Source organism: Callospermophilus lateralis, chromosome 18, assembly GCF_048772815.1.
Source record: "Callospermophilus lateralis isolate mCalLat2 chromosome 18, mCalLat2.hap1, whole genome shotgun sequence".
Lineage (NCBI taxonomy): Eukaryota > Metazoa > Chordata > Mammalia > Rodentia > Sciuridae > Callospermophilus > Callospermophilus lateralis.
This window is the reverse complement of record NC_135322.1, coordinates 11280907-11305404: the sequence shown is the minus strand read 5'-3', so window position 1 is coordinate 11305404 and position 24498 is coordinate 11280907. Positions and strand designations below refer to the sequence as shown.

General features: G+C 41.5%; 1 protein-coding gene across 1 annotated transcript; it reads right to left on the bottom strand.

Annotated features, from left to right (window-relative positions):
* Positions 1-202: 202 nt before the first annotated feature.
* On the bottom strand, positions 203-18956 carry Znf180 (zinc finger protein 180). Its single transcript, XM_076838205.1, has 5 exons — positions 18945-18956; positions 16648-16728; positions 7836-7910; positions 3502-3628; positions 203-1932 (listed from the first exon to the last, which is right to left on the bottom strand). The coding sequence occupies exons 2-5, from the start codon at positions 16696-16698 to the stop codon at positions 203-205; spliced, it is 1983 nt and encodes a 660-aa protein (XP_076694320.1). The 5' UTR covers positions 16699-16728; positions 18945-18956.
* Between the last annotated feature and the right edge of the window lie 5542 nt (positions 18957-24498).

The following is a 24498-nucleotide window of genomic DNA, read 5'->3' as shown; positions in this document are numbered from 1 at the left end:
GCCAAGTGTGACATTGCTCATGGAATTGCTAAGTTAAAATATGTAGTTCACAGCTTTCTCCCTTTCTTGAAAATGGATTTCCAGATATACAATAAAAGAGGGTTAACTAAAAGGTTTTCCACATGCATCATTTTATACTAGTTCTTCCCACCAAATGCACTTTCTTAAAATAAATTTTTAAAAAATGGAATAAATTTCCAAACTAGGATTTCTCTTCATTATGAGTTGTCTGATGCCTAATAAGTTTAGAGCTATTAATGAAAGCTTTCCCACACTGATTACATGTAAATGGTTTCTCTCCAGTGTGAGTTCTTTGATGTACAATAAGTCGAGCACTCAAACTGAATGTTTTCCCACACTGATTACATTCATAGGGTTTCTCTCCAGTATGAGTTCTCTGGTGTTGAGTAAGACATGAACTCTGCCTGAAGGATTTCCCACACTGACTGCATTCATAGGGCTTTTCTCCAGTATGAGTTCTCTGATGCACAACAAGAACATAACTCTGGCTGAAAGATTTCCCACACTGATTACATTCATAGGGTTTCTCCCCTGTATGAGTTCTCTGATGCATAACAAGGTGAGAACTGCGGTTAAAAGATTTTCCACATTCGTTACATTCATAGGGTTTCTCTCCAGTGTGAGTTCTTTGATGTGCCACTAGCTGAGAGCTCCAGCTGAAAGATTTTCCACACTGATTACATTCAAAAGGTTTTTCCCCTGTGTGAGTTCTCTGATGTGCAACAAGTTTATAACTTTGACTAAAGGATTTTCCACATTGATTGCATTCATAGGGTTTTTCTCCAGTGTGAATTCTTTGATGTGCAATAAGCTTATAACTCTGGATAAATGATTTCCCACACTGACTGCATTCATAGGGCTTCTCTCCAGTATGTGTTCTTTGATGTGCAATAAGTTTGTAGCTCTGCCTGAATGACTTCCCACATTGGTTGCACTCATAAGGCTTCTCTCCAGTATGAGTTCTCTGGTGCACCACAAGCACGTAGCTCTGACTAAAGGATTTCCCACACTGATTACATCTATAAGGTTTCTCTCCTGTATGGGTTCTTTGATGGGAAACGAGGTGGGAGCTCCGGCTGAAGGATTTTCCACATTCATTACATTCATAAGGTTTCTCCCCTGTATGAGTTCTTTGATGTGCAACAAGATGTGAGCTCCAGCTAAAGGCTTTCCCACATTGATTACATTCAAAAGGTTTTTCTTCAGAATTATTTCTCATATTTTGAGCAAGGGATGAATTCTGAGAAGTTTTACTACATTTATACTGACTCTCTTCAACAGGAATTTTCTGCTGTTCATTAAAGGATATGTCATGGTTCAAAACTTGCCCACATTCCTTAAAATCAAAGGTCTTACCTTCTGCATAAATTTTTTCATGTATATTTAGGGATGCACTGTGGCTAAAAGGTTGAATAGTGTCACTAAATTCATAGGACTTATCTCTTTTTTGAGTTCTTGTAAACTGAATAAGGTGAATGCTCTGAGGGAGTTTTCTACATTCATTATTTTCACATGATTTCTCACTGTCATTAATCTTCCGATGACTGTTTACAACAGAATTATAATGAGATTTTTTAACATGTGACAAATGTTTATGAAAATGGTTTCTTATAGGTATCACTGGGAGTGAAAGAAGGCTGGGATTTAGATCACTCTTCTCAAGTTCATCACTTTTGCAAATCTTCTCATGAATAATAGCTTTCTTTTGAGTGACTGCCACTTGCTGAAAAAGTCTCTCTTGCTTTTCCTGTTGCTTCTTCAACTGATCCTTATGATCATGAACTTCTTCACATGAAGATAGCCAAGGATCATCTCTTGTCAACCTTTCTATCTTTACTCCAGGGGATGATTCCACATCAAAAATGCTCTGTTTTGAAGTTGATTCTCTCCTTCCAAGTGCAGTTGCCAAGTCTGAAAGAAAGCAAAATAAGACATCCTAGACAAAAATGTTAGAGCTCAAATAGAGGAATAAAGCTAATAAGAAAAATATGAAAAAACTGGATTTGTTATCAGCTATGGACCTAAAACCTGGGTTGAAAAAGCAAAAGGATGGAAATAAGCAGTTAAGTACCAAATTCCCACAGTCCAATAGTAAAACAGGGTATTCAAATGAAACTATTTTTAATCTTAGGTGAGCAAGACTTTTAATACCAAGTACCTGCCAATTCCAAAATAAGATTACCTATGCAGAAAATACAGAATTCTTACCCAAGTCCCGTGTGGGCAATGGAATTTGGGTCTTCTCTGTGTGAGGTGGGCTGGCTGTAAAACTGAGTGAAGAAAAAGAAGCAGTGAAGAAACCACACTACACAGGAAGTAATTTTGGAAAGCAGTGGGGAGGGAGTCTCTACGACCTTAGAGGTCCAGCTTCCACACTGGGAAGAGAGAGAGAGCAGGAGCCTGTGTTTGCTTTAATATACATGGGGAAACGTCAAAGGTTATCCATAGAATGTTCTTCACCAAATAAGGCAGGAGGTGGGCTGTCCAGGCTCAATGGGTCACACCAAATTTTGAAGTATGAGAGCAGCCTTCCTAGCCCAGCAAAGACTGAAGTCATATGCATTGCATAATCCAATAAGTGAGAGGGGCCACAAAATAGCATGCAATGCCAGACTGAAATCTCCTTGGCTCAAGGCCAAGTGAAGATGCTAAATAGCTTAGGAGTGGCTTTCTACACAGAATCTCAGCCTCATCTTGCAATCCTTAGCAAAGAAACAGAAGGTCATCCCCACACTCATTCGTTCCAGGCATATATTCACCAGAACAGGTTAGAAGCTACATTACTAGGAATTACTGGAGGCATGAAACCTACTACCATAGTCTATATGTAAACTACATTTATGAACCCAGAAAAAGGAATGAGGCACTATTATCCAAGTTCCCTAAATATCTTATAATATGGCCCATGGATTCCTGTGATTCCAACCAAGAAAGGATGCTCAGAAACAGAGGCCTTGGTGGTTATTAGGTAAAACAATGAAAAGTACACCTAGAAAGAATGGTCATATGTACAGTCCACCAGGAGAGTGGGAAAAATGTGGCATCTCCTACAGGGATTTTTCAAACAAACCTCTACACCTACAATGATCTCTATGTGTTTGGATCTCAAATGGACATGTGCATCAGAAAGTTTTTTTTATACTCTTTTCCTCACTCCAATTAGGAGATTGTGTCTGGTTTGAAAAGCTGTTGAGGAAAGATATATGGGACTTTGAGTCTCCAGGCTTGGGACAAAAGAGAATCACTGCAGAATTTGGTCCCAAGCTTTGGACTTTAGCAATCACTAAGACTGAACAAGCTCAAGCCCAAGAAACTGTACCTTTTCTACCCTACAAATCAAATTTTATCTTCTTTAGAAATTAGAAGCACAAACACAACCTATGTTTGGACAAAAATCTTTCTGGCTGCTGAACCCACAGCTCTTAACAGGAATGTGAAAATAAAGAGACACAGCTTCATTAAGGAAGATGATACACTTACCCCAAGAGACCAGGTTCCTGTGGTTCTCCAGGATCACACTTCTGTCTGGGATCCTATAAGCAGGGTTCAAAGTACCCTGTTCCTCATGAGTAAAGTCCACAGTTACAATTTTGAAGTTCACTTCTTCCTAAAACAGGACACACATTCCTGCTCAGCTGGGCATCATTTCCTTTCAATGTTCATGGAGAAGGAAATGTTTGACAGATGTTAGTAGGAAAATCTGATAACCTGGCAGTTGTCCTGAGATTGTCAGCATCAAAGGATTATAGTCAAGGTGTATGGGTGCCTTTGGGTTTTGGATGCTGGATCTGTATTTACAACCCCGAAAAAGAATTCCAGATAAGAAACAACAAAAATTATTTTCTCTTTCCACCTTATAAAACAACATTAATTCTGAATTTTGTATGGTGAATTCCGACTTATGAATTCCTTCCAAATCCTCAAAAAAAAAAATGTTTTTTTCTGTCAAAGGCCAGATAGTAAACATTTTAGACTATGGAAGTTACACAGTTTCTATCACAACTATTCAACTGAAAGCAATTACAAAAAATACACAAGTGAGTGTTAACTATCACAATAAATCTTTATTTACAAAATCAGGCAGTGGGCTAGATTTGCCCACAAGCTGGACTTTGCTAATACCTGAGACAGAGAATGAAATATAAATCTTAATGAAAAGCATTATGTACAGGTTTAATAGCACTGAATTCAGAAGAAAAGAGACTTAGGTTTTCTCATTATAGAGTATAAATCTGAACTAGAATTCTGAATTCTGAGAAGTTTTACTAGGTATCAACTTAGATATATCTACACACAGAAACACACACATATGTATGTGAATACATACATATAAATAGTTTTTGGTCATTTTGTAATCTTTTCTTTTTGGAGGTGGGGGTTTACCAGGGATTGAACGCAGGGGTGCTTAACCACTGGACCACATCCACAGCCCTTTTAATGTTTTATTTAGAGACAGAGTCTCCCTAAGTTGCTCAGGGCCCCACTAAGTTGATGAGGCTGGCTCTGAATTCGCAATCTTCCAGCCTCAGCCTCCCAAGACACTAGGATTACAGGCCTGCATCACTACACCCAGCCCTTCACAAACTCTTTTAATGGTGAATTTATTCCATCACTATTAGGCATAATTATACCCAAACCATTGGTTTGCTGAAAGAATTAACTGTGATGCTATATAAAAAACCATAAGCAAAGTTTACTAAACAAACAGCAAAGGCTTGCAGTTACTATTACGACTCTTCAGTCTGAGAACTCTTAAATAAATATTAAAAGACAGTCAATGTGACTTTTTAATCATGAGACCTTAGTCTTCAGGTAACACTTCTATTTCTATGGGCAAGACTTTCTGTTAGGAGATGTCACTGTATTACTGTCATATAAATGGAGTCTCTTGGGCTGCCTCTTCTAAGCAAGAAAGAGCCTGTTTCCAAGACTACTGGGCGGAAATTTTGATCCAAAAAAAAGTGCTGAGGGTGACCTGTCCTTACCCAAGGACATTTGACTAATCACTGTGATCTTAAGCTGTGGTTCATGAATAAGATACATTGGTCCTGAATCCCATGAAACTATATGCAAAATGCTGCTGTATAAGCATTTTTCTAAGTCAGGGCCCACTGTAGGTATTCTGACCATGGAATGTACAGGGAAGGGTTCCTCTGGTGAGCAACTCTGGGTGGGGGGGAGAACTGGCACTCTGTTTCCCATGCATGGAATGCCCCACAGTTTCTCCTTGAAGCTAGTAAGATAACTATACAGGTGCAATTTCTAATTTCTATGGTAATATCCTTGGAGAAAAGGGCTCTGGGTTTTAATTAGCCTGGACTTTGACCTCAGGTATCCAGCACCTGGGATTAAAGGAATACTAAACAATAATGTAGTCACGGCACTAACGAGCTGGGTTACTTTTGATACAAATAAACGCAGCTGCTTGGAGGGGAGCCACTCTTTCTTTCCCTTTCCTGCCTCTGCATCTTGTCTCTGTGTCTCCTTTGATTTTCCTTACAGGACACAAATGTTAACAAAATTGATCTTTTAAGTTCCTGTTTCACAATCAATATCAATCAATCCATGCTTCCTTTTAATTAACATTCCCCTTTGCAGTTTAGCATATGTACCATTTGTGTTAAGATTTTTCAAGTATTAAATAAATAAAAGTAGACTAAATTAGTACCCCTCTCTCTACATACTAGCTATCCATTCTCAAAGGTCTATGGATTTCCACTAAGACCCACCACAATTTCTCATCATTTGCAAAACAGACATTTGTGTCACTAGGCCATGATCCATGAAGACAGGAAGAGGGTACTTACAGTTTGCAAATGTGATTCCAGTGATTAACAATAGTGTTAATGTACAGTAGATATTAAATATACTAAATCTAATGTACTAACTTATTGCAATAAATGAATCAATGGTATAAAAGGTTTTCTAATATCTCCGAATAACTCTCACCCAAATTCTGATTTAAGTCCTCGCTTCTCACCTGAATCACACAAGATGTATCATATACCCATCTAAACAAGTCCATCAATAGCGAATATGGCTTTTCTATACTTCCACTCAATTCTTTTTTTTTTTGGGGGGGGGGGTGTGACTGAGGTTTGAATTCAGAGGCACTCAACCACTGAGCCACATCCCTGGCCTATTTTTTGTATTTTATTTAGAGATAGGGTCTCATGAGTTGCTTAGCTGAGGCTTTTGCTGAGGCTGGCTTTGAACTCACAATCCTCCTGCCTTAACCTCCTAAGGTGCTGGGATTACAGGTGCGCACCACCACACCTGGCTTCCACTTAATTCTTGTTTCACCTACCCAAACTTCCTGCTCCTCAAAACTTCTCCAACTCTTCAACTGTGCCCTCAGAATTCTGTAACAATAAACTCCTGAAGCTGCAATCTCTTTACCAACCATTCCCCATCCATCCCCTCCTTCAGAGGCCTCAAAAACTAAGGATGGTCCTGCTCCCAGGAATGTAGGCACAAAGAGGAGGATGTGTCTTCCTGGTTACAGGGGAAATCATGCCATTTACCTCACTCCCTGGAGCTTTGTCCTAGCAACCTCCTGAACCCCCCGAGATGTGGTGTCAGGTGGTGTCTTAACAGGTCACATTTAATTCTCACTAGGCTCCTGTGAGAAAATACTATTAGCAGCACCATTTTTCATATGAAGATCAAGAAAGTTAAGAGACATGCATATTTGTGCCTAAGGTTGGTAGCTGGGATGCAACCTCAAGCTGGCATGACACAGGGACTGTCACATCAGTCATCAGTTCCTATGGTTAGCCCAGCTCTCTGATCCTGGAACTGCTTTTCAGTAGCTCACTCCTAAGCTGATACACCAGATCTGAGGATTTTCCAACACCTACTACAGCCATGCAATACAGCAGACTGCTCCTCTCTACCTGCTCCATTTCCCCCTTTAATCTTGTTATTTGATGATGTGGGACCAATTCCTCCACTGAAATGTCTACTATGGCACCTGCCAGTCCTTATTCTGTTCCTCTCTACCCAGAGCTCTCTTTATCTTTTCCATCTTAATTATTCCCTTTAGAGTCATTTTAATCTTTCTCTTTGCTATTTTTTAAAATTCTCTTTCAAATGTTCCCTTGACCTGTGGAGTTTTCACTAAATGGTCCACTGAATTTAGTTACAAACTAAATGAATCTGAATGTCAATCTCCGATCTAGAGAAAGGAGGTTTAAAATACCAGAGAAAAAAGCCACCAAAGCAGCTGGCTAGAGTATCACAATAGTCACTGCCTCTGTGCAATCCTTTCCGATTGAGCAGAAATTCTATTAGACCTACTAGGGCCCCCTTTTCTATCATAATCCAAAATTACTATTTTAAGACTTTGCCATGCTTGTCAGACATCTCTCCACTCCAATTCCCGTCCCCATGCTCATGTGATCTCTCACAGAGAAAAATAAGAGCCTTAGAGAATCCCCCAACCTCATTCCTCCTGTGTAAATCCTTCTCCCTATATGGAGCCAATTTACTCAGATTTACCAAATTCATTCCTCTAGCACTGACCAAAGACTGCATTATAGTTCATCTCCTGTCTCCTGATTGTTACATTTCTTTTTCTCCACTGTAACCATTTAGGTAGAGCCAAATCTTTTCAATCCTTCAAAAATAAACAAAAATCTTTCAATCTCAAATATCTGTGCAGCTTTTACTTTCAGAAAACAACCAAATTTCTTGGAAAGGATGCCCATTCTTGTCTCCACTTCTTTCCACTCACTTCCCAGCCTGCTTCAGTTTGGCCTTGACCACCCACCAGTCACCTTTCTCAGTGTAAAGAAAGGCCTTTTTTACCTCACCTGGGATGGGATGGCCAGTGACCCAGCATCTTCTCCCTCAACCTTGATGATAATCTCTTGAGGAAGGAGAGAGTCCTGAGAAGTCAAAACAAATGAGAAAAAGGAAAACAGAGAACTGAGTCACAATTTAGAGCTCCCACTCTGAATCACTAGGACTTGACATACCATGTGTCTCAACATGTCCCACCTCCCAATGTCTGCTCCCTCCCACAGGTACTCTCAAGCTAACCCTGTGGGGAGAAGGGATACCTGGAGGAACACTGAGACCCCAGTGAGCATGAGATCTCTGTGCATCTTCTAGGCCAGCCCTGCTGGCAGTTAAATGCAGAAGTGACCCCAGGTACTACTCAGAACAAAAGCACTTCCAGCTGAGCCCTGCCTGAATTTCCACATCATGAAATTTTAAAGAAATAAAATGGACTACAGCATATACGTGTGTATATTTGTATGTGTATGTATGTATGTATGTGTATATTTCTTCAAAATAGTAAGAAAATGGTAGCCTCATCAGGAAAATGGACAAAGGAAAACATGATTGCAATTCAACCAAGAAGAAATAAAATTATCTGGGGAAAAAACTATACACACACACACACACACACGCATACACACATGCATACTGCTTACATATACTTATACATTTTGTTTTATATATATGTATACACATATATATTATACATATGCTTAACTATATCAATATCTTTATATCTACTTGTAAGTATCCTTGGGAAACAACAGAAAGCATATTCAGATGCAGTATGAGAGTACTCACTAAAAGGTTACATTATCATAGCAAAAACGGGAGAGGATTAAATATCCATTAGTAGGTAGCTAGTAAATAAATTATGTTCATCCAGATAACCAAATGCTATTTAGCATCCAACAGGTTTACATGTAATAAATGATAGAAAGATGTCTATAATATAGCACTGAGTGAAAAGTTAACAATATATATAAGATAAATTGAATTTTACAACATATAAATATGCTGCTCTTTGAATATTCATAAACTTCAGTATGTGCAGTAGATATTCACAGGTGTGTTTAGATGGGTGGAGAAATCCTTTCCTGCCTTTATGCACATTATGCTAGCTACTTTCACTTCCTTCCCACTGCAATAGTGAAATTATTTCTGAGTAAATAATTTCATTACTGCAGTGAGGAAACTTTTTGAGCAATTATCAAAACAACATTCTCCAAAGCATTAAAATCAGCTACTTGGGCTAGAGTTGCAGCTCAGTGGTAGAACACTTGCCTAGCATGTGTGAGGCACTGGGTTCGATCCTCAGCACAACATAAAAATAAATAACTAAATAAGTATTGTGTCCATCTACATCTAAAACTTTTTTTTAAAGCAGCTATTATTTGAAGGAGTCATACTGAGGAGAGGACCACTGTGCATTTCAAACTGTATCAATGTTTTTCAAAAGCATTTATTCTTTCATTAAATATCCAGAAACCAGCAAAAGTGTTTCTCTCTTGAAAAATCACCTTGAAACAAGATCATTCCTTTGTATCTTCCTCAAGTTTCTCTCTATAGGGTGCAATAACTTGACCTGTCAAGTGGCAGTCCATTCATGTATATTTTCTCCCTCTCAAATCTTCTGACACTGGAAGCAAGTGCTATTGATTCTTGAATCAGAAACTGAAAGGAAACAAACTGCTGTATTTTCCCAGAGGTGTGCCAGTTATTTCCCTTGTGTTAGTCAGCTTTTCAGTACCTGGTGACCAAAGTATCTGAGAAGAAAAACTTAAAGGAGGAAGCGTTTGTGGGCCCATGGTTCAGAGGTTCAGTCAATGGTCAGCTGGTTCCACTGCTCTGGGCCTGAGGTGCAGCAGCATCATGGTGGAAGCAGGGTATGGAGGAGCACTGCTCACCTCATGACAGCCAGGAAGCAGAGGGCAAGCAGTCACAGAAAAGATGCATCTCTCAGGGCAAACCACCCCAGTGACCCACCTCCTCCAACCATGCCCCACCTGCCCAGTTACCATCCAGTCAGCCCATTCAAACTGATTAGGTTACAGCTCCCATAATCTGATCATTTCACTGTTGAATATTCCTGTATTCGCACAGGAGTTTTTTGGGGGGATAACACCTTATACCCAAACCATAACACCCTAACCATCTAGAAATAGTTTCACTATTATAGTGCAGAGGATTATGTAAAATGGCTAGTATTAGTGCGTAGAGGCAGGAAAGGATTTCTCCAAATCTAAACACGCCCCTGTCTATTTCCTGGGCAGGTCCTGAGGTTAACTATGAGTATTCAAAGAGCAGGAGCTGCTGCAACAGGAAGAAGGCCCAGTGCCAAGAGCACTGAGCCAGCCACTTACACCACCACAGCACAAGCCGACAGAAAGGCTGAAATGCAAGTTGTTACATGGCCTTACAAAATGGCTTAAAACACCAAAGAGCAAAACTGAACACAATTCACAATGCCAAAACCACAACAAAGCCACAGATGATCTAAGAGAGCCACAGGCTTTGACCCCAAACTGCTATTGGACCTGCCCTATCCATCATGGAAACAGCCTCCATGAAAATCAACATTTCTAAAGTGCGACGACAACAAACATGTCTTTTCTTGCTACCGAAGTGGCTGAAGTTGAATTCTAACAATTTTGTGGCCACATGTTAATTAATTCTACCTGGGAAATGAGAAAAGTTACTCAAAAAAAGAAAAACTATAAACACTAGCTTGTATTTTAAATTATTTCACACTCTTTCAGTTAAGTGTGTGTGTGTGTGTGTGTGTGTGTGTGTGTGTTTAGGAACAGCTAAGGTCAGTTCAGAAACATAACTGAGAAACAATGTTTCCTGCTCAGCAGGTACTTGGCAGGAACAAAGACCCTTTGCATCACACAAATTATTCCACAGTTATTTTTACCCAACTCTTCCTCTAGAGTAGCTTCCTAAGAGCTGAGACCTTCTCTGTCCTGTTTATCCTGGTTTCATGTGTTTTAATTAATAGTAGGTGCAAAGGAGCTGGGTGTAAATGTGTTGGCTATAGAATGAGAACAAGAGAAAGGACATGAAATGCTACCTGAGCCTTCACATTTGTCCCCATGGTCCCTGAAGGTACCAAATCACTACTAAGCTCAAGTCCCTCCTCTGACTAGAGAATGTTAGGGTCTGTAAACAAGTCAAGATGGCGCCTGGCATTTTGCCAGAGGGAGTGGTTTGTGAAGTATCGCCAGCGAGCCATTAAGTGTGGAGATTCCTTATTGGTTGACTGCTATATCTAGTTTATGTTAATTAAGATAAGCTGTGTGGAATGTATATATACCCCTCCTGTCCTACAATAAAGGGCTTCCACTCCTGCTGTATCAATCTACACAAGTTGTTCGTCACCCCCCGGTTATGTTGCTGCAGCCGGACTGCGGCAAGAGGAAACCTCTATTGGTGCCTTTTCTCCTCAGAAAATTCAATGCATCAGCTTCCAGAACCTCCTCACAATAAACTCAATGCTCAAAGCCAGCTTGTCACATCGTGCACACGCACACACACACACACACTCACCACCAACCTTTCCCTTAGGTTCTGTCCACTTTGAATTACTGAGTGTTTTAGGAATGCCTCCTGCATTTACATCCCAGTTTCCACAAAATCATCCCAAACTTTTCTGAAGGAGTGGTGTGTCTATTTTTTCCCATGCAAAAATTAATGGTAAAAGAGTTTAGCAAACTCATTTAGGTCCGCTGATGGCATGATACAAACCCCTCCCCTTTCCACTGTCCCACTTCAAAGTCTAATTTCACTGAAGCCCCAGATCAAACGCCACCTCCTCCATGAAGTGTTCCCAGATAGCACAGAGCCTCAGCTCTTCTTCCCTTCATGTTTCCTGTTTTGATTGGACCCTTTCTGCACCAGTAAAGTTGTCCCCTGGTATTACTTCCATATCTCTATACCTCTCCCTGGGGTTGTGAATTTTATACTAAAAACTGTATATTTTTGAAGAGCACAAAAAAAAAGTTCTCTGAATTCTTTTTTTTTTTTTTTAAAGAGAGAGTGAGAGATGGAGGGAGAGGGAGAGAGAGAGAGAGAGAGAGAGAGGAGAGAGAGAGAGAGAGAGAATTTGTTTAATATTTTATTTTTTAGTTTTCAGTGGACACAACATCTTTGTATGTGGTGCTGAGGATCGAACCCGGGCCGCACGCATGCCAGGCGAGCGCGCTACCACTTGAGCCACATCCCCAGCCCTCTCTGAATTCTTGATAGGATTAGGGACAAGTGCAGAGTTGGGGACATATAAACAGAATGAAAAGCCTTTAGCCCACTTTCTGCGTCTCTAGGGTATTTAAAAATGATCCTCTCTGTTCAACAATCACCTCTTTCTGTCATAAAAGGGCACTTTTTCTTTGCTTACTTTACAGAACAGGAACAGAAATGAGACTGATGACTGCAGCCCCCAGACACCACGGGCTACTGAACCGAGGTCACTCAGGTAAATTTGGGGTGACACAAAATGACCACACAGACACGGAATACCTTCTTCTGGGCATCAGGTGGCTTCCCCAGGTCCCGGCCTCAAGTTCCCAAAAAGAGGGGGCAAGAGAAAAACGAGAAAACCAGCAAAAGGAGGATCTACACTAAAGGGACAGTCTAACCAAATGAGAAACCAAGACAAATCAAAAACCAGAAATAAATCAAAATGACAGGGAATACAAAACGTATCTCAATAATAACCTTGTTAACAGCCTAAACTCATCAATCAAAAGATACAGTCTGGCAGATTGAATTAAAAAGCAAAACTCAACAATATGTTGTCTTCAAGAGACTCACCTCATGGGCAAAGACATCCACAGGCTGAAGGTGAAATGATGGAAAAAAAAATTATCACGCATATGGATTACATAAACAAGCAGGGGTTTCCATTCTCATCTCAAATAAAGTAGACTTCAAACCAAAGTTAATCATAAGAGACAGAGAAGGACATTTCATACTTCTTATATATAAGCAGGACTTAACAATTATAAATATTTATGCCCCAAACAATGGAGAATCTATGTACATCAAACAAACCCTTCTCAATGTCAAGAGTCAAACAGACCACAGTACAATAATACTGGGTGACTTTAACACACCTCTCACACTACTGGACAGATCTTCCAAACAAAAACTAAATAAGGAAACTATAGAACTAAATAATACAATCAATGATTTATACTTAACAGACATATATAGAATACTTCATCCATCAACGAGCAAATATACTTTCTTCTCAGCAGCACGTGGCTCCTTTTCTAAAATAGACCATATCTTATGCCACAAAGCAAATTAGTAAATACCAAAAAACAGAGATAATACCCTGCATTCTATCAGACCACAATGGAATGAAATTAGAAGACAATGATAAAATTAAAAACAGGAACTACTGTAACAAAGAGATTAAATAAAACACAACTGAATGATGAATGGATAGAAGAAGAAATAAGAATGAAGAAAAAAATTCTTAGAGGTAAATGAGAACACTGATACAACATATCAAAATCTCTGGGACACTATGAAGGCAGTACTAAGAGGAAAGATTATTGCTTTGAGTGCATTCATTAAAGGAATAAAATAAATAAATCACCTAACACTACATCTCAAAGCCCTAGAAAAAGAAAAACAAATCAACACCAAAAGCAGAAGACAGAAAATAATTAAAATCAGGGCTGAAATTAATGAATCAAAACAATTGAAAAAAATTGACAAAACAAAAAGTTGATTCTTTGAAAAAATACATTAAATAGATAAACCCCTGGCCATGCTAGTGAAGAGAAAAAGAGAAAAAACTCAAATTACTAAAATACAAGATGAAGAAGGAAATATCACAACAAACATGTCTGAAATACAGAAGATAATTAGAAACTATTTTGAAAATTTATAGAAAATATTGAAGACATCGACAAATTTCTAGAGACATATCACCTACCCAAACTGAATGAGAAGCTCATACATGATTCAAACAAATCAATTTCAAGTAATGAAACACAAAACACCATCTAAAGCGTACCAACCAAGAAAAGCCTAGGACCATATGGATTCTCAGCCAAGTTTACAAGACTTTCAAAGAAGAATTACCACCAATACTCCTCAAAGTATTCCATGAAATAGAAAAGGAGAGAACCTTTCTAAACTCATTCTATGAGGCTAGTATCACCCTGATGTCAAAGCCAGACAAAGACACACAAAGGGAAGAAAACTTCAGACCAATATCCCTGATGAACATAGATGCAAAAATTCTCAATAAAATTCTGGCAAATCGTATACAAAAATGTATTAAAAAGAAAGTGCACCACAATCAAGTGGGATTCATCCCAGGGATGCAGGGTTGGTTCAACATAGAGAAATCAATAAACGTAATTCATCATATTAATAGACTTAAAAACAAGAATCATGATCATCTCAATAGATGGAGAAAGAGAATTTGACAAAATACAGTGCACCTTCATGTTCAAACACTAGAAAAACTAGGGATAGTAGGAACATATCTCAACATTGTAAAAGCTATCTAAACCCAAGGCCAGAATCATTCTAAATGAGAAAAATTGAAAGTATTCCCACTAAAAACTGGAACAAAACAAGGATGTCCTCTTTCACCACTTCTATTCAACATCATCCTTGAAACTCTAGCCAGAGCAATTAGACAACAAAAAGAAATTAAAGGGATACAAATAGGTAAAGAAGAACTCAAACTATCACTATTTGCTGATGACATGATTCTATATCTAGAAGATCCAAAAAATTCCACCAGAAAACTTCTAGAACTAATAAATGAATTCAGCAAAGTAGCAGGTTATAAAATCAACACCAATAAATCAAATGCCTTCCTATACATCAGCGATAAATCCACTGAAAGAGAAATTAGGAAAACTACTCCAATCACAATAGCCTCAAAAAAAAAATAAAATACCTGGGAATCAATCTAACAAAAGAGGTGAAAGACCTCTACAATGAAAACTACAGAACACTAAAGAAAGAAATTGAAGAAAAACTCAGAAGATGGAAAGATATCCCATGCTCCTGGATAGGCAGAATTAATATTGTTAAAATAGCCATACTACCACAGTTTTATACAGATTTAATGCAATTCTTATTAAAATCCCAATGACATTCTCCATAGAAATAGAAAAAGCAATCATGAAACTTATTTGGAAAAAATGAAAGAACCAGAATAGCTAAAGCAATTCTTAGCAAGAAAAATAAAGCAGGAGGCATCATAATGCTAGACCTTAAATTATACTACAGAGCTACATAGTAACAAAAGTGGCATGGTATTGGCACCAAAATAGACTTGTAGACCAATGGTACAGAATAGAGGCACAGAGACAAACCCACATAAATATGGTTCTCTCATACTAGACAAGGATGCTAAAAAAACATTCACTGGAGAAAAGATAGCCTATTCAACAAATGGTGCTAGCAAAACTGGAAATCAATATGTAGCAAAATGAAATTAAACCTCTAACTCTCTGCACAAAAATCAACTCAAAGTGAATCAATAACTTAGGCACTAGAACAGAGACCTTGTGCCTAATAAAGGAAAAATAGGCTCAAATATTCACCATGTTGGCCTAGGATCTGACTTCCTTAACAAGTCTCTTAAAGCGCAAGAAATAAAATCAAGAATCAATAAATGAAAAGGATTCAAATTAAAAAGCTTCTTCTCAGCAAAAGAAACAATTATTAACATGAGGAGAAAGCCTACAAATTGGGAGAAAATCTTTACCACATGTACCTCCGAGAAGGCATTAATCTCTAGGATATATAAAGAACTCAAAAAACTTAACACCAAAAAAACAAATAATCCAATCAATAATGGGCTAAAGAACTGAACAGACACTTCACAGAAGAAGAAATACAACTGAACAACAAATATATGAAAAAGTGTTCAACATCGCTAGCAATTAGAGAAATGCAAATCAAAACTACTCTAAGATTTCATCTCACTCCAGTCAGAATGGCAATCATCAAGAATACAGGCAACAATAAATGTTGACAAGGATGTGGGGGAAAAAGGTACACTCATACATTGCTGGTAGGACTGCAAATTGGTGCAACCACTATGGAAAGCGGTATGGAGATTCCTCAGAAAACTGGGAATGGGTCCAACATTTAACCCAGCTATCCCACTCCTTGGTTTAAACCAAAAGGACTTAAAATCAGCAGACTATAGTGACATAGCCACATCAATGTTTATAGCAGCTCAATTCACAATAGCTAGACTATGGAATCAACCTAGGTGTCCCTCAAGAGATGAATGGATAAAGAAAATGTGGTATATATACTCAGCTTTAAAGCACAGTGAAATTATGGCATTTGCTAGTAAATTTTTGGAGTTGGAGAATATTATGTTAACCTGAAATAAGCCAATCCCACAAAACCAAAGCCGAATGTTTTCTTTAATATGCAGATGCTAATTCACAATAAGGCAGGGGGCACTAGGGAAGAATAATGTTACCTTAGATTAGGTCCAGGGAAGTGAAGGGAGGGGAAGGGAGGGGATGTGGGGATAGGACAGATAGTAGAATGAAACAGACATTACTACTGTATGTATATATGTGACTACATGACCAATGATTCAGCCACATGTAGACTCAGAAAAATGAGAAAGTATATCCCATCTATGTATATCAAAGTGCATAAATAAATGCATTCTACTGTCATTGTAACTAATTAAAACATATTTAAAATTTTTTTTTAAAAAAAAAGCTTCCTAGCCTCCAAAACACCTAAAATGCTATAAGGAGTATCCAGAGGGTAAGCCTGTGGGGATCAAGGAGGAGCAAGCTCTGGAGCTCTTGGGGGAACAGTGGCTCCACTCACCTGTGTGCAGGCCTTAAGGGGTCCTGGGGGCTTCTCATCCTGCCCTTCCATACTGTCCTCCAGGCACGGCCAGGTACTGAACTGCATTGAGAGGACAAGGCCTGAGTACAGCATCATACAGCGTGCCCATGCACATCTGCTGGCATTGCTGTCCCCAACACCAACCTGGCCCCTGGATTAGCCACCAATCCCAGGATGCATTCCCCATGTCAAGTGTGCTCCTAGAGGTTTCCTCCCAAGAGTCCCTCAGTCCTTCTGCAGGCCAAGCCTCTGCAGCTCCAACCCAGCTCCTCCACTACCACCTAACTGTAAGCCCACCTCATGCAAAACAGGTCTTCTGCCTACCACCAAAATCTGCAGCATAGATCAGTCCCTCCTGTTCCACTGGGTTCTGGCAACACCTACCACTTGGAGAACCCCCTAGTACACACCCTTCTGCCCACTGGACCTGAATCTGCAATCTCAAACCAGGTCCTTTGTCTTGGACCAGCAGCCTGGCCTGGCCTTCAGCAACTCTTTGAAGATGGCCTCCCTTTCCTGCTCAAATGTCAAAGCATATGTTCAGAGTCCACCTGCAGCCAGGTCAGGGTCCCACCACTGTCCTACCAGAGCATCCATTACACAGATGCTCACCCAACACCCTCTTGGGCTCTGAATTTGTAGCTCTGACCTGGTTCTTCTGCCAACTTGCGTGTTCTTGGGCCTAAAACTGCAACAGAGTCTGCTTAAGGACTGGGAACCTCTGGCAGATGCCAGCACATGTCAGTCAAGGGCAGCACTTCCCAGGCCCAGAAAGTGCACCTCAGTAACTCAGTTGTCTTTGTATCAATCGGATGTCTTTGCATCTGAGACTAGAGAGCCCCTGGCAAATCCCACATAATGTACCCCATTCCCCCCCCACCCACCCCCGCTCCATCTCTCCTTACACACCACTTCATCTCTCCAGATTCTCGCTCAAGGCCTCCATCCCAGCAGCCACTACACAGAGGCCACCCCCTAGGCTCCTTGCTTCCATGGCACACCCACACATATACAGAGCAGGTTCTCACCGAGACCCAGGCCCTTTGCCACTGTGGGGCCTTGTGGAGTCCATGCTCCTGAGATGAGAACGTGCATCCTTCACTCTACATCTCAAAGTACCTGGGATACCTCAGACACTCACCGGCCTCCCCACAGGAGTGGGGTCACCTGCCCCACTGCCTGTCTGCAGTCAAAACACTAGAATATCTAAGCAGTAGCTTGAGCACTGCTCCAGAATCAGTCCCAGGACTTGGGCACTTGCCACCTGGGGGTTCTCAAGCCCAACTACAGATGTTTTTTTGGAAACTGGATCCTTTCATCTCCTCCTGCCCAAACATGACAGCCTGACTATCATGCAGTCAGTCCCTTCCAGACCCATGTCTGCAGACTAGACTCTGTCCCTCTACCAACGTAAGCATTCTCATGCCTGCAAGCAGAGTGGCCCAAGCAAAGGTTCTGGCAACACCGACTTCATACTGATGCTAGTAGCATCCTGCTTCCTCCCCACACAGCTGTCCATCTGATGGCAGCTGCTGCAGCTCAGTCCTTCCTGGGCTGATTTTGTACCGACAACCCAGCATCTCCAAGAATTTGAATGTCCTAGAATTCTGCTCTATCCTACACGGGTCCAGGATCATCAGTCCCATTCCTGCTTCCCATTAGATACCCCCAGTGTGTGCAGGAACATTCTGTCCAAAGCCTGCCCCTGGTATCCTCAACCTGGAACTCTGCTGCCTATTAGAGCTCCTTGAACAACATTGCTTCTCCTGGGGAAGAACCCGCAACTCCAACAAGGTCTCTCCACCAAGCACGGGTGTCCCCAAGCCTGCGAGAACGGTGTCTGCCCAAGGTCCCAGAGCTACTTGCCCAGAATCCCTTGCTCAGGGGTGTAAGGACAGTGGCACAGCCCCTCCCTCCAGGAACCAGAATCTGCGATTCAGTACTTCAACAACCTGGGCACCGGGAAGCCAGCCACTAAACAGGCATAGCATTGGATGGCTGGATTTCTCAAGATTTCCCCCATATCCCTGCCCGGTTCTCACCCACCTGGGAATCCACCTACCCAAATAAAAACCCCGCCTGATTAATCCTCGCATGCGCGCTGAGTCCAGTCGCATCAGCCTCAAAGTCTCTACCAACCTCCGCGACCGAGGCTAAACCACCACCCACTAGGAGGCCGGAACGCCCACCCCCACTCATCACTTCTTCCAGTTTCCCGCCGGAGCCCTGCGCATGCGCGTATCAGACAAGCACTGCCCCGCCCCCGCCCCACCGACCTGGGGTCCGGGCCCGCTGCTCGGGTCCAGCCAGTCTCCGCCTCAGTTCCCCGCACGGCTCTGTGACTGGACGCTCTCGGGTTAAGCAGCCCCCTGCCTCGGTTCTGTGTCACCTCTGAGACGGGTTGAACTAATCTGGTCCCTCCCCTAGTCAGCATCCACAAGGCCGCTCCGAGTTAGCTCCTAAGGGCTGTAGTGCGGGGCCTTAAACAGGCGTCCGCGCGCGGGACAATGGCTGCGCTCTGGCCGAACCCGGAAGTGCACCGCCGCGGAGAGCGGGAACTACAAGTCCCAGAAGCCTCAGCGGCAGGCGGGCGGGGCTCCCGCTCCTCTGAAGGTGGGCGGGGTCTGGCGGAACCGGAGCTCGGCACAGGGGTTCAGGGTTTGCACCAACCGCAACGTTTGCGGGGCTCGGAGAGGACCGGACCCGGAGACCGAGCTAGGGCAGTGGCGTGCGGTTAGTGGCCGACTGGCCGGGCTTAAACGCTCGGCGGAGTCGCCCATCCGATGGCATCAGCGGGGACCCTGCTGGGCCCCTGCTGGGAGACTTAGGACTGCCCGTGTTACCGTCGAGGACCCTTCAAGAATGTGATGTTTTTGTACTTCGTAAAATAAAAATCCTTTTATTGTATTTTAAATTGAGGTCTTTCTCTAGCTGTAGACCCTAAGGATTTGTTTCCCCTTTCCTCTCCCCCCCCCACCCCTACTTTCCTCTATTCCTCGGCTCCAGTCTGTTTTCCAAGCCGCTTTCTTCTCCAATTAGCTTAAGAAGATCCCACCACAGGGCCCTTGCACAGGTTGCTGCTGCCGGACAGGCAGTTTCTCTCGGAGATCACGTGGTTCTGACCCTGGTGTTCAGGTGCTAGTCTTTCTCTTAGGAGGCATTGCCTGACCCCCGTTATAAATTTCCAATCAAATCTTTCAGGTCCCTCATGCCCCTGCTTTCTGCCACATCTTTATTATTATTCTTTTTCTCTAGAGAACTTTTTATTATCCAACACTACATTTCAGGAATTTATTTGGTCTTTTGTTTATCTGTCTGGAATGTCAATTTTATAAAGAAAAAGATTTTGGATCTGGGCTGGAGTCAGTGGTAGAGTGTTTGCAAAGTAAATAAATAAAATAAAATTCTGGGGAAAAAAATATTTGGGTCTATGTCATTGCTCTATTCCCAGCAATTAAAAACCAAAAACAACAACAAAAGGTACCTGGCATGTAACAGATGATCATTAAACATTTGTTGAGTGACTGAGGGTCCCTGGCTCTGTGTTGCACACTGTAACATCTCACCAACCTCCTTACCCTGTGGTCACTGTGGTGGCACTTCCAGCCCACCGGGGAGAAAGTGAAAACTGGACCCCTCTTGTATAAAGATACGATATTTTGTTTTGTTTTCAAAATGCTTTTCAAAGCATTCCTGCATTTTACTTCGCCTAAATTCTGACATTTAACAACAAAAAATTATGGCTATTTTAAATGTATTTTATATGAAAAGCTTCTTATTGGTCATTGTGGTTGATTATTTAAAAATACATATGTACATATATATTTGTTTTGTGTCTGGTTAACCTGTTAGGATTTCTTTATTATTATTATTATTTTTTTTACTTTTGAGTTGTAGATGGACATAATACCTTTATTTTATTTCATTTTATTTTTATGTGGTGCTGAGGATCAAACCAGTGCCTCACACGTTCCAGGTACGTGCTCTGCTACTGCGTCACAACCCCGGGCTCCTGGCATGTTTTAATTCTTATGGAATTCCAGTTGATTCTCTTGGCTTTTCAAGTGAAACAAGCAACTGCAGGCGATAAGTCTATCTTTTCCTGAGCAGTATTTTTACCTGGATTTTCTCTTTCTTGTTGGATGGGGTTGGCTCCTGTTTTCAGATGTGTTCTCCTTTTAACAGGCGTGTTGCTAATGTTGGCCGTTAACTGTGATGTTGGTTCTTGCCTTGAAGTAAGTCACTTACCGGGTTAGCATCCCATCATTTGAACAAACACCTGAGATTTATAAAGAGAAGAGTGTCGTTTGGGCATCGCAGCTTTGCAGGGTTCATCCATATCAATTGGCTTCTTTGCTTTGGGGCCCGTGGCAAAGCCCCACAACCTGGCAGGAGCACATAAGAGTAAAACTGCTCACCTCATGGCCCAGGCACAAAAGAGGAAAGGAGGAAAGGGCTGGATCCCATGATCCCCCCGACGGCTCACTCCCAACGACATGCTGAAGGCCTCCAGTAGGGCCAGGCACCATGGCTCATGCCTGTGACCCCAGCTGCTCTGGAGGCTGAGGCAGAAGGATCGCATGTTTGAAACCGCCTCAGCCACTTAGCCTGACCCTGTCTCAAAATAAAAATAAAAAGGGCTGGGGATGTGGCTCGGTGGCAGAGCACCCCTGGGTTGCACCGTCAGTATCAAAAAAACCACCACCTCCCACGGGACACCCCTGAAATGCTCCACCCCTCCGCTGCCACTCGGGGGACCGAGCCTTTAACCTTCCAGGGATACTTAAGACCCAAACAACAGCGCTTGTCTTTTAACTTTTTTATCTTGCAGATTTCAAAATAAAATTGTAGAATGAGTCTAACAAGCCCCCACAGCCTGTCATCCAACTTAAATAATTTGCCACTCAATCTCGCTTCCTCTGGGCCCCGCCTGGGCTGTGGTCTCCATGTTATGAGGCGACGGCTCCGAAAACACGCTAAGACCAAATTTGGAACAAATCAAAGAATTTTATTTTACCTATTTTCCTGGCCAGGGACGCTTCTGCCAGGCCCAAAAGGTCTCTGATAGAAGCGCCCCAGGCTGTCTGTGGTTCCAATCTTTAGGGAGGAAGACCACATCCTGAGGAACCTGTGAATTGCAAGCAACAGGGTCCAGGGGCCGAGAAAAGAAGTGAGCAGAGCAGTCAGACAGCCGCGTCCCGGGTTCGAGTGCAGCTGTGGGGCCACATCCTGGGTTCAAGTTCATTACAGATGCATGAAGCACAGAAAAACAAATTTTAAATACTTTTTTAAAAAACAGCTTATATAAGAGTTTCACATGGGAACCATGAAGATGGAGGAGTAGCCATGGTGATGGCTATACTCACTATTTATCTATATTCTTAATCTATATCCTATAATTTATTACTTGTATTGATTAATTCAGACCATAACCTCCACTCTCCTCATCCCACAGTGATTTTGAAGCAAACCCTAGATCATCATTTCATTTTGGCCCTCAATATTCAGTATCTGTCTAAAGAGAGTTGTTGTTGTTGTTAACAAAACTTCAATACAAAATAGATATATGTTATAACCATTGGGTTCAGAGGATATGAAATTACTATTGCTAGCAAATGCTAGTACCCAAAGACCCAAGAGAATTAACTAAAAGAAACATCAAGAAAAGTTTAGATGTGGCAAGGATGTGGGGGGAAAGGTATACCATACATTTCTGGCAAATTGGTACAACCATTATGGAAAGCAGAAAACTTGGAATAGAACCACCATTTGACCCAATTAGCCCACTCCTCCATTTATACCCAAGAACTTACCATCAGCATACTACAGTGATGCAGCCACATCAATGTTTATAGCAACTCAATTCACAATTCCTAAGTTATGGAACCAACATAGGTGCCCTTCAACCAATGAATGGATAAAGAAAATGTGGTATATATACACAATGGAATATTACTGAGCCATAAAGAAGAATAAAATGATGGCATTTGCTGGTAAATGGACGGAAATGGACAATATCATGCTAAGTGAAATAAGCCAATCCCAAAAGACCAAGTCCAAATGTTATTTCTGATACGTGGATACTAACACACAATAATGTCCAGGGGGTAATAAAAGGCCATTGGATTAGACAAAGGGGAATGAAGAGAAGGGAGGGGGATGGGGAAGGGAAGACAGTGGAATGATCAGACATCACTTCCCTGTGTTCATACATGACCAGTGTGACTCCACATCATGTCCAACCACAAGAATGGGAAGTTGTACTCCATGTATGTCTAGTGTGTAAAATATACTCTACTGTCGTGTATATCTAAAACATATTAAAGAACAAATAAAAAAATAAGTAAAAGAAAGAAGAGTTTAGAAAACCATTGAATATGAAACCGTTATGTGCCAGGCATTGTTTCAAGCAAGGTGTGTACATATCTACATGTCTAGATACACATCAGTCTTACAAGATGGAACCATTATTTGTACTTTACAGAAGATGAAACAAGCCCAGGGACATTAAGCAACTCACCCTCAATTGTCTTGTTGGGGTAGAGCTCAAATCAGGGAATCTGATTCGAGAGTCCAAACTCAACTTTTACAATATATCACCCACTGTCTCCCCATCGAGATCTTTCTTCTATATAAGCAACACCAAGTTCGCAAACAAGATACAAAAAGGTTCGTGTTTATTCATCATAGGAAAAAAAAAAAAAACGCCTGCAAATAAATTCAGGAAGATAAATACAAGACATAAGAAGAAACTCTCCAAGTCTGACGGAGAGAGTTTAGACACAGACAGACATGCTGTGTCGCTGGCTGTGGGAAAGGAAGCTAATCTCCCAGACGGAGCCACCGGTCCAAAGAGAACAGAATTGTAACAGGATGCTTTGTTAGCTCATCTTCCTTTTTTTTCTTTTCAGTTATTTTTCTTGCTAATGTTTTAATTTAAGATAATCGGATAATAAAGCATTCGTAATGTTTAATTTAAAACCGACTTTGTCTTTTGTTGGGTCTCTTTATTTTTCTCCCTTTCACAAAGTGATCAGGTGTACTTCCAGGAATCCCCCAAATCCTGGCTTCACCTGAATGTTACAGGAGGATCATGAACCCATTCTAAACAAAGGCCCGTCTTCCCCAAAGATTTCTCTATTGGCTCTTTGGAGATGGACTGAGACCCAAATTCCATACTGAGGTAGTTGAGGCCAGGATTTGGGTGAGTTCAACATTCACTGAGGAGCAAGAAGGGCATGAACCCATGTGCTAGAAACACTAGGAGACAAAGTGAAGAGTTGCGAGAGGATACAGGAAAATGTGATCTGTCTGCTGGATATTAGGAGAGGAATTCCCAGGGTTTCAGCATTTTAAATTGTAAAACTGGCCAGGAGCAGTGGTGCACACCTATAATCCCAGCTACTAGGGAGGCTGAGGCAGGAGGATCACAAGTTCAAGGCCAGCCTCCACATTTTTTTTTTCAGGGGAGGAAGGTTACTGGGGATTGACCTCAGGGGCACTCAACCACTGAGCCACATCCTCAGCCCAATTTTGTATTTTATTTAGACACAGAGTTTCGCTGAGGTGCTCAGCATCTTGCTTTTGCTGAGGCTAGCTTTGAACTCTCTCGACTCCCGCCTCTGCCTCCAGATTCATTGGGATTACAGGCATGTGCCACTGTGCCCAGCCCAGCGTACACAATTTAGCAAGACTCTGTCTCAAAAATTTAGAAAGGGTCAGGGGATGGGCTGGGATTGTGGCTCAGCGGCACAGCGCTCATCTAGCGTGTGTGAGGCCCTGGGTTCGATCCTCAGCACCACATAAAATAAATAAATAAAATAAAGGTAT

What these genes read in the sequence shown, in the direction of transcription:
- Znf180 (XM_076838205.1), bottom strand. Translation starts at nt 16,698, where the DNA reads ATGGAAGGGCAGGATGAGAAGCCCCCAGGACCCCTTAAGGCCTGCACA. An exon ending in CCCTTAAGGCCTGCACACAG is followed by an intron (nt 7,911 to 16,647) that starts GTGAGTGGAGCC and finishes TTGACTTCTCAG; the next exon opens with GACTCTCTCCTTCCTCAAGA. An exon ending in CAGGAACCTGGTCTCTTGGG is followed by an intron (nt 1,933 to 3,501) that starts GTAAGTGTATCA and finishes GCTTTCTTTCAG; the next exon opens with ACTTGGCAACTGCACTTGGA.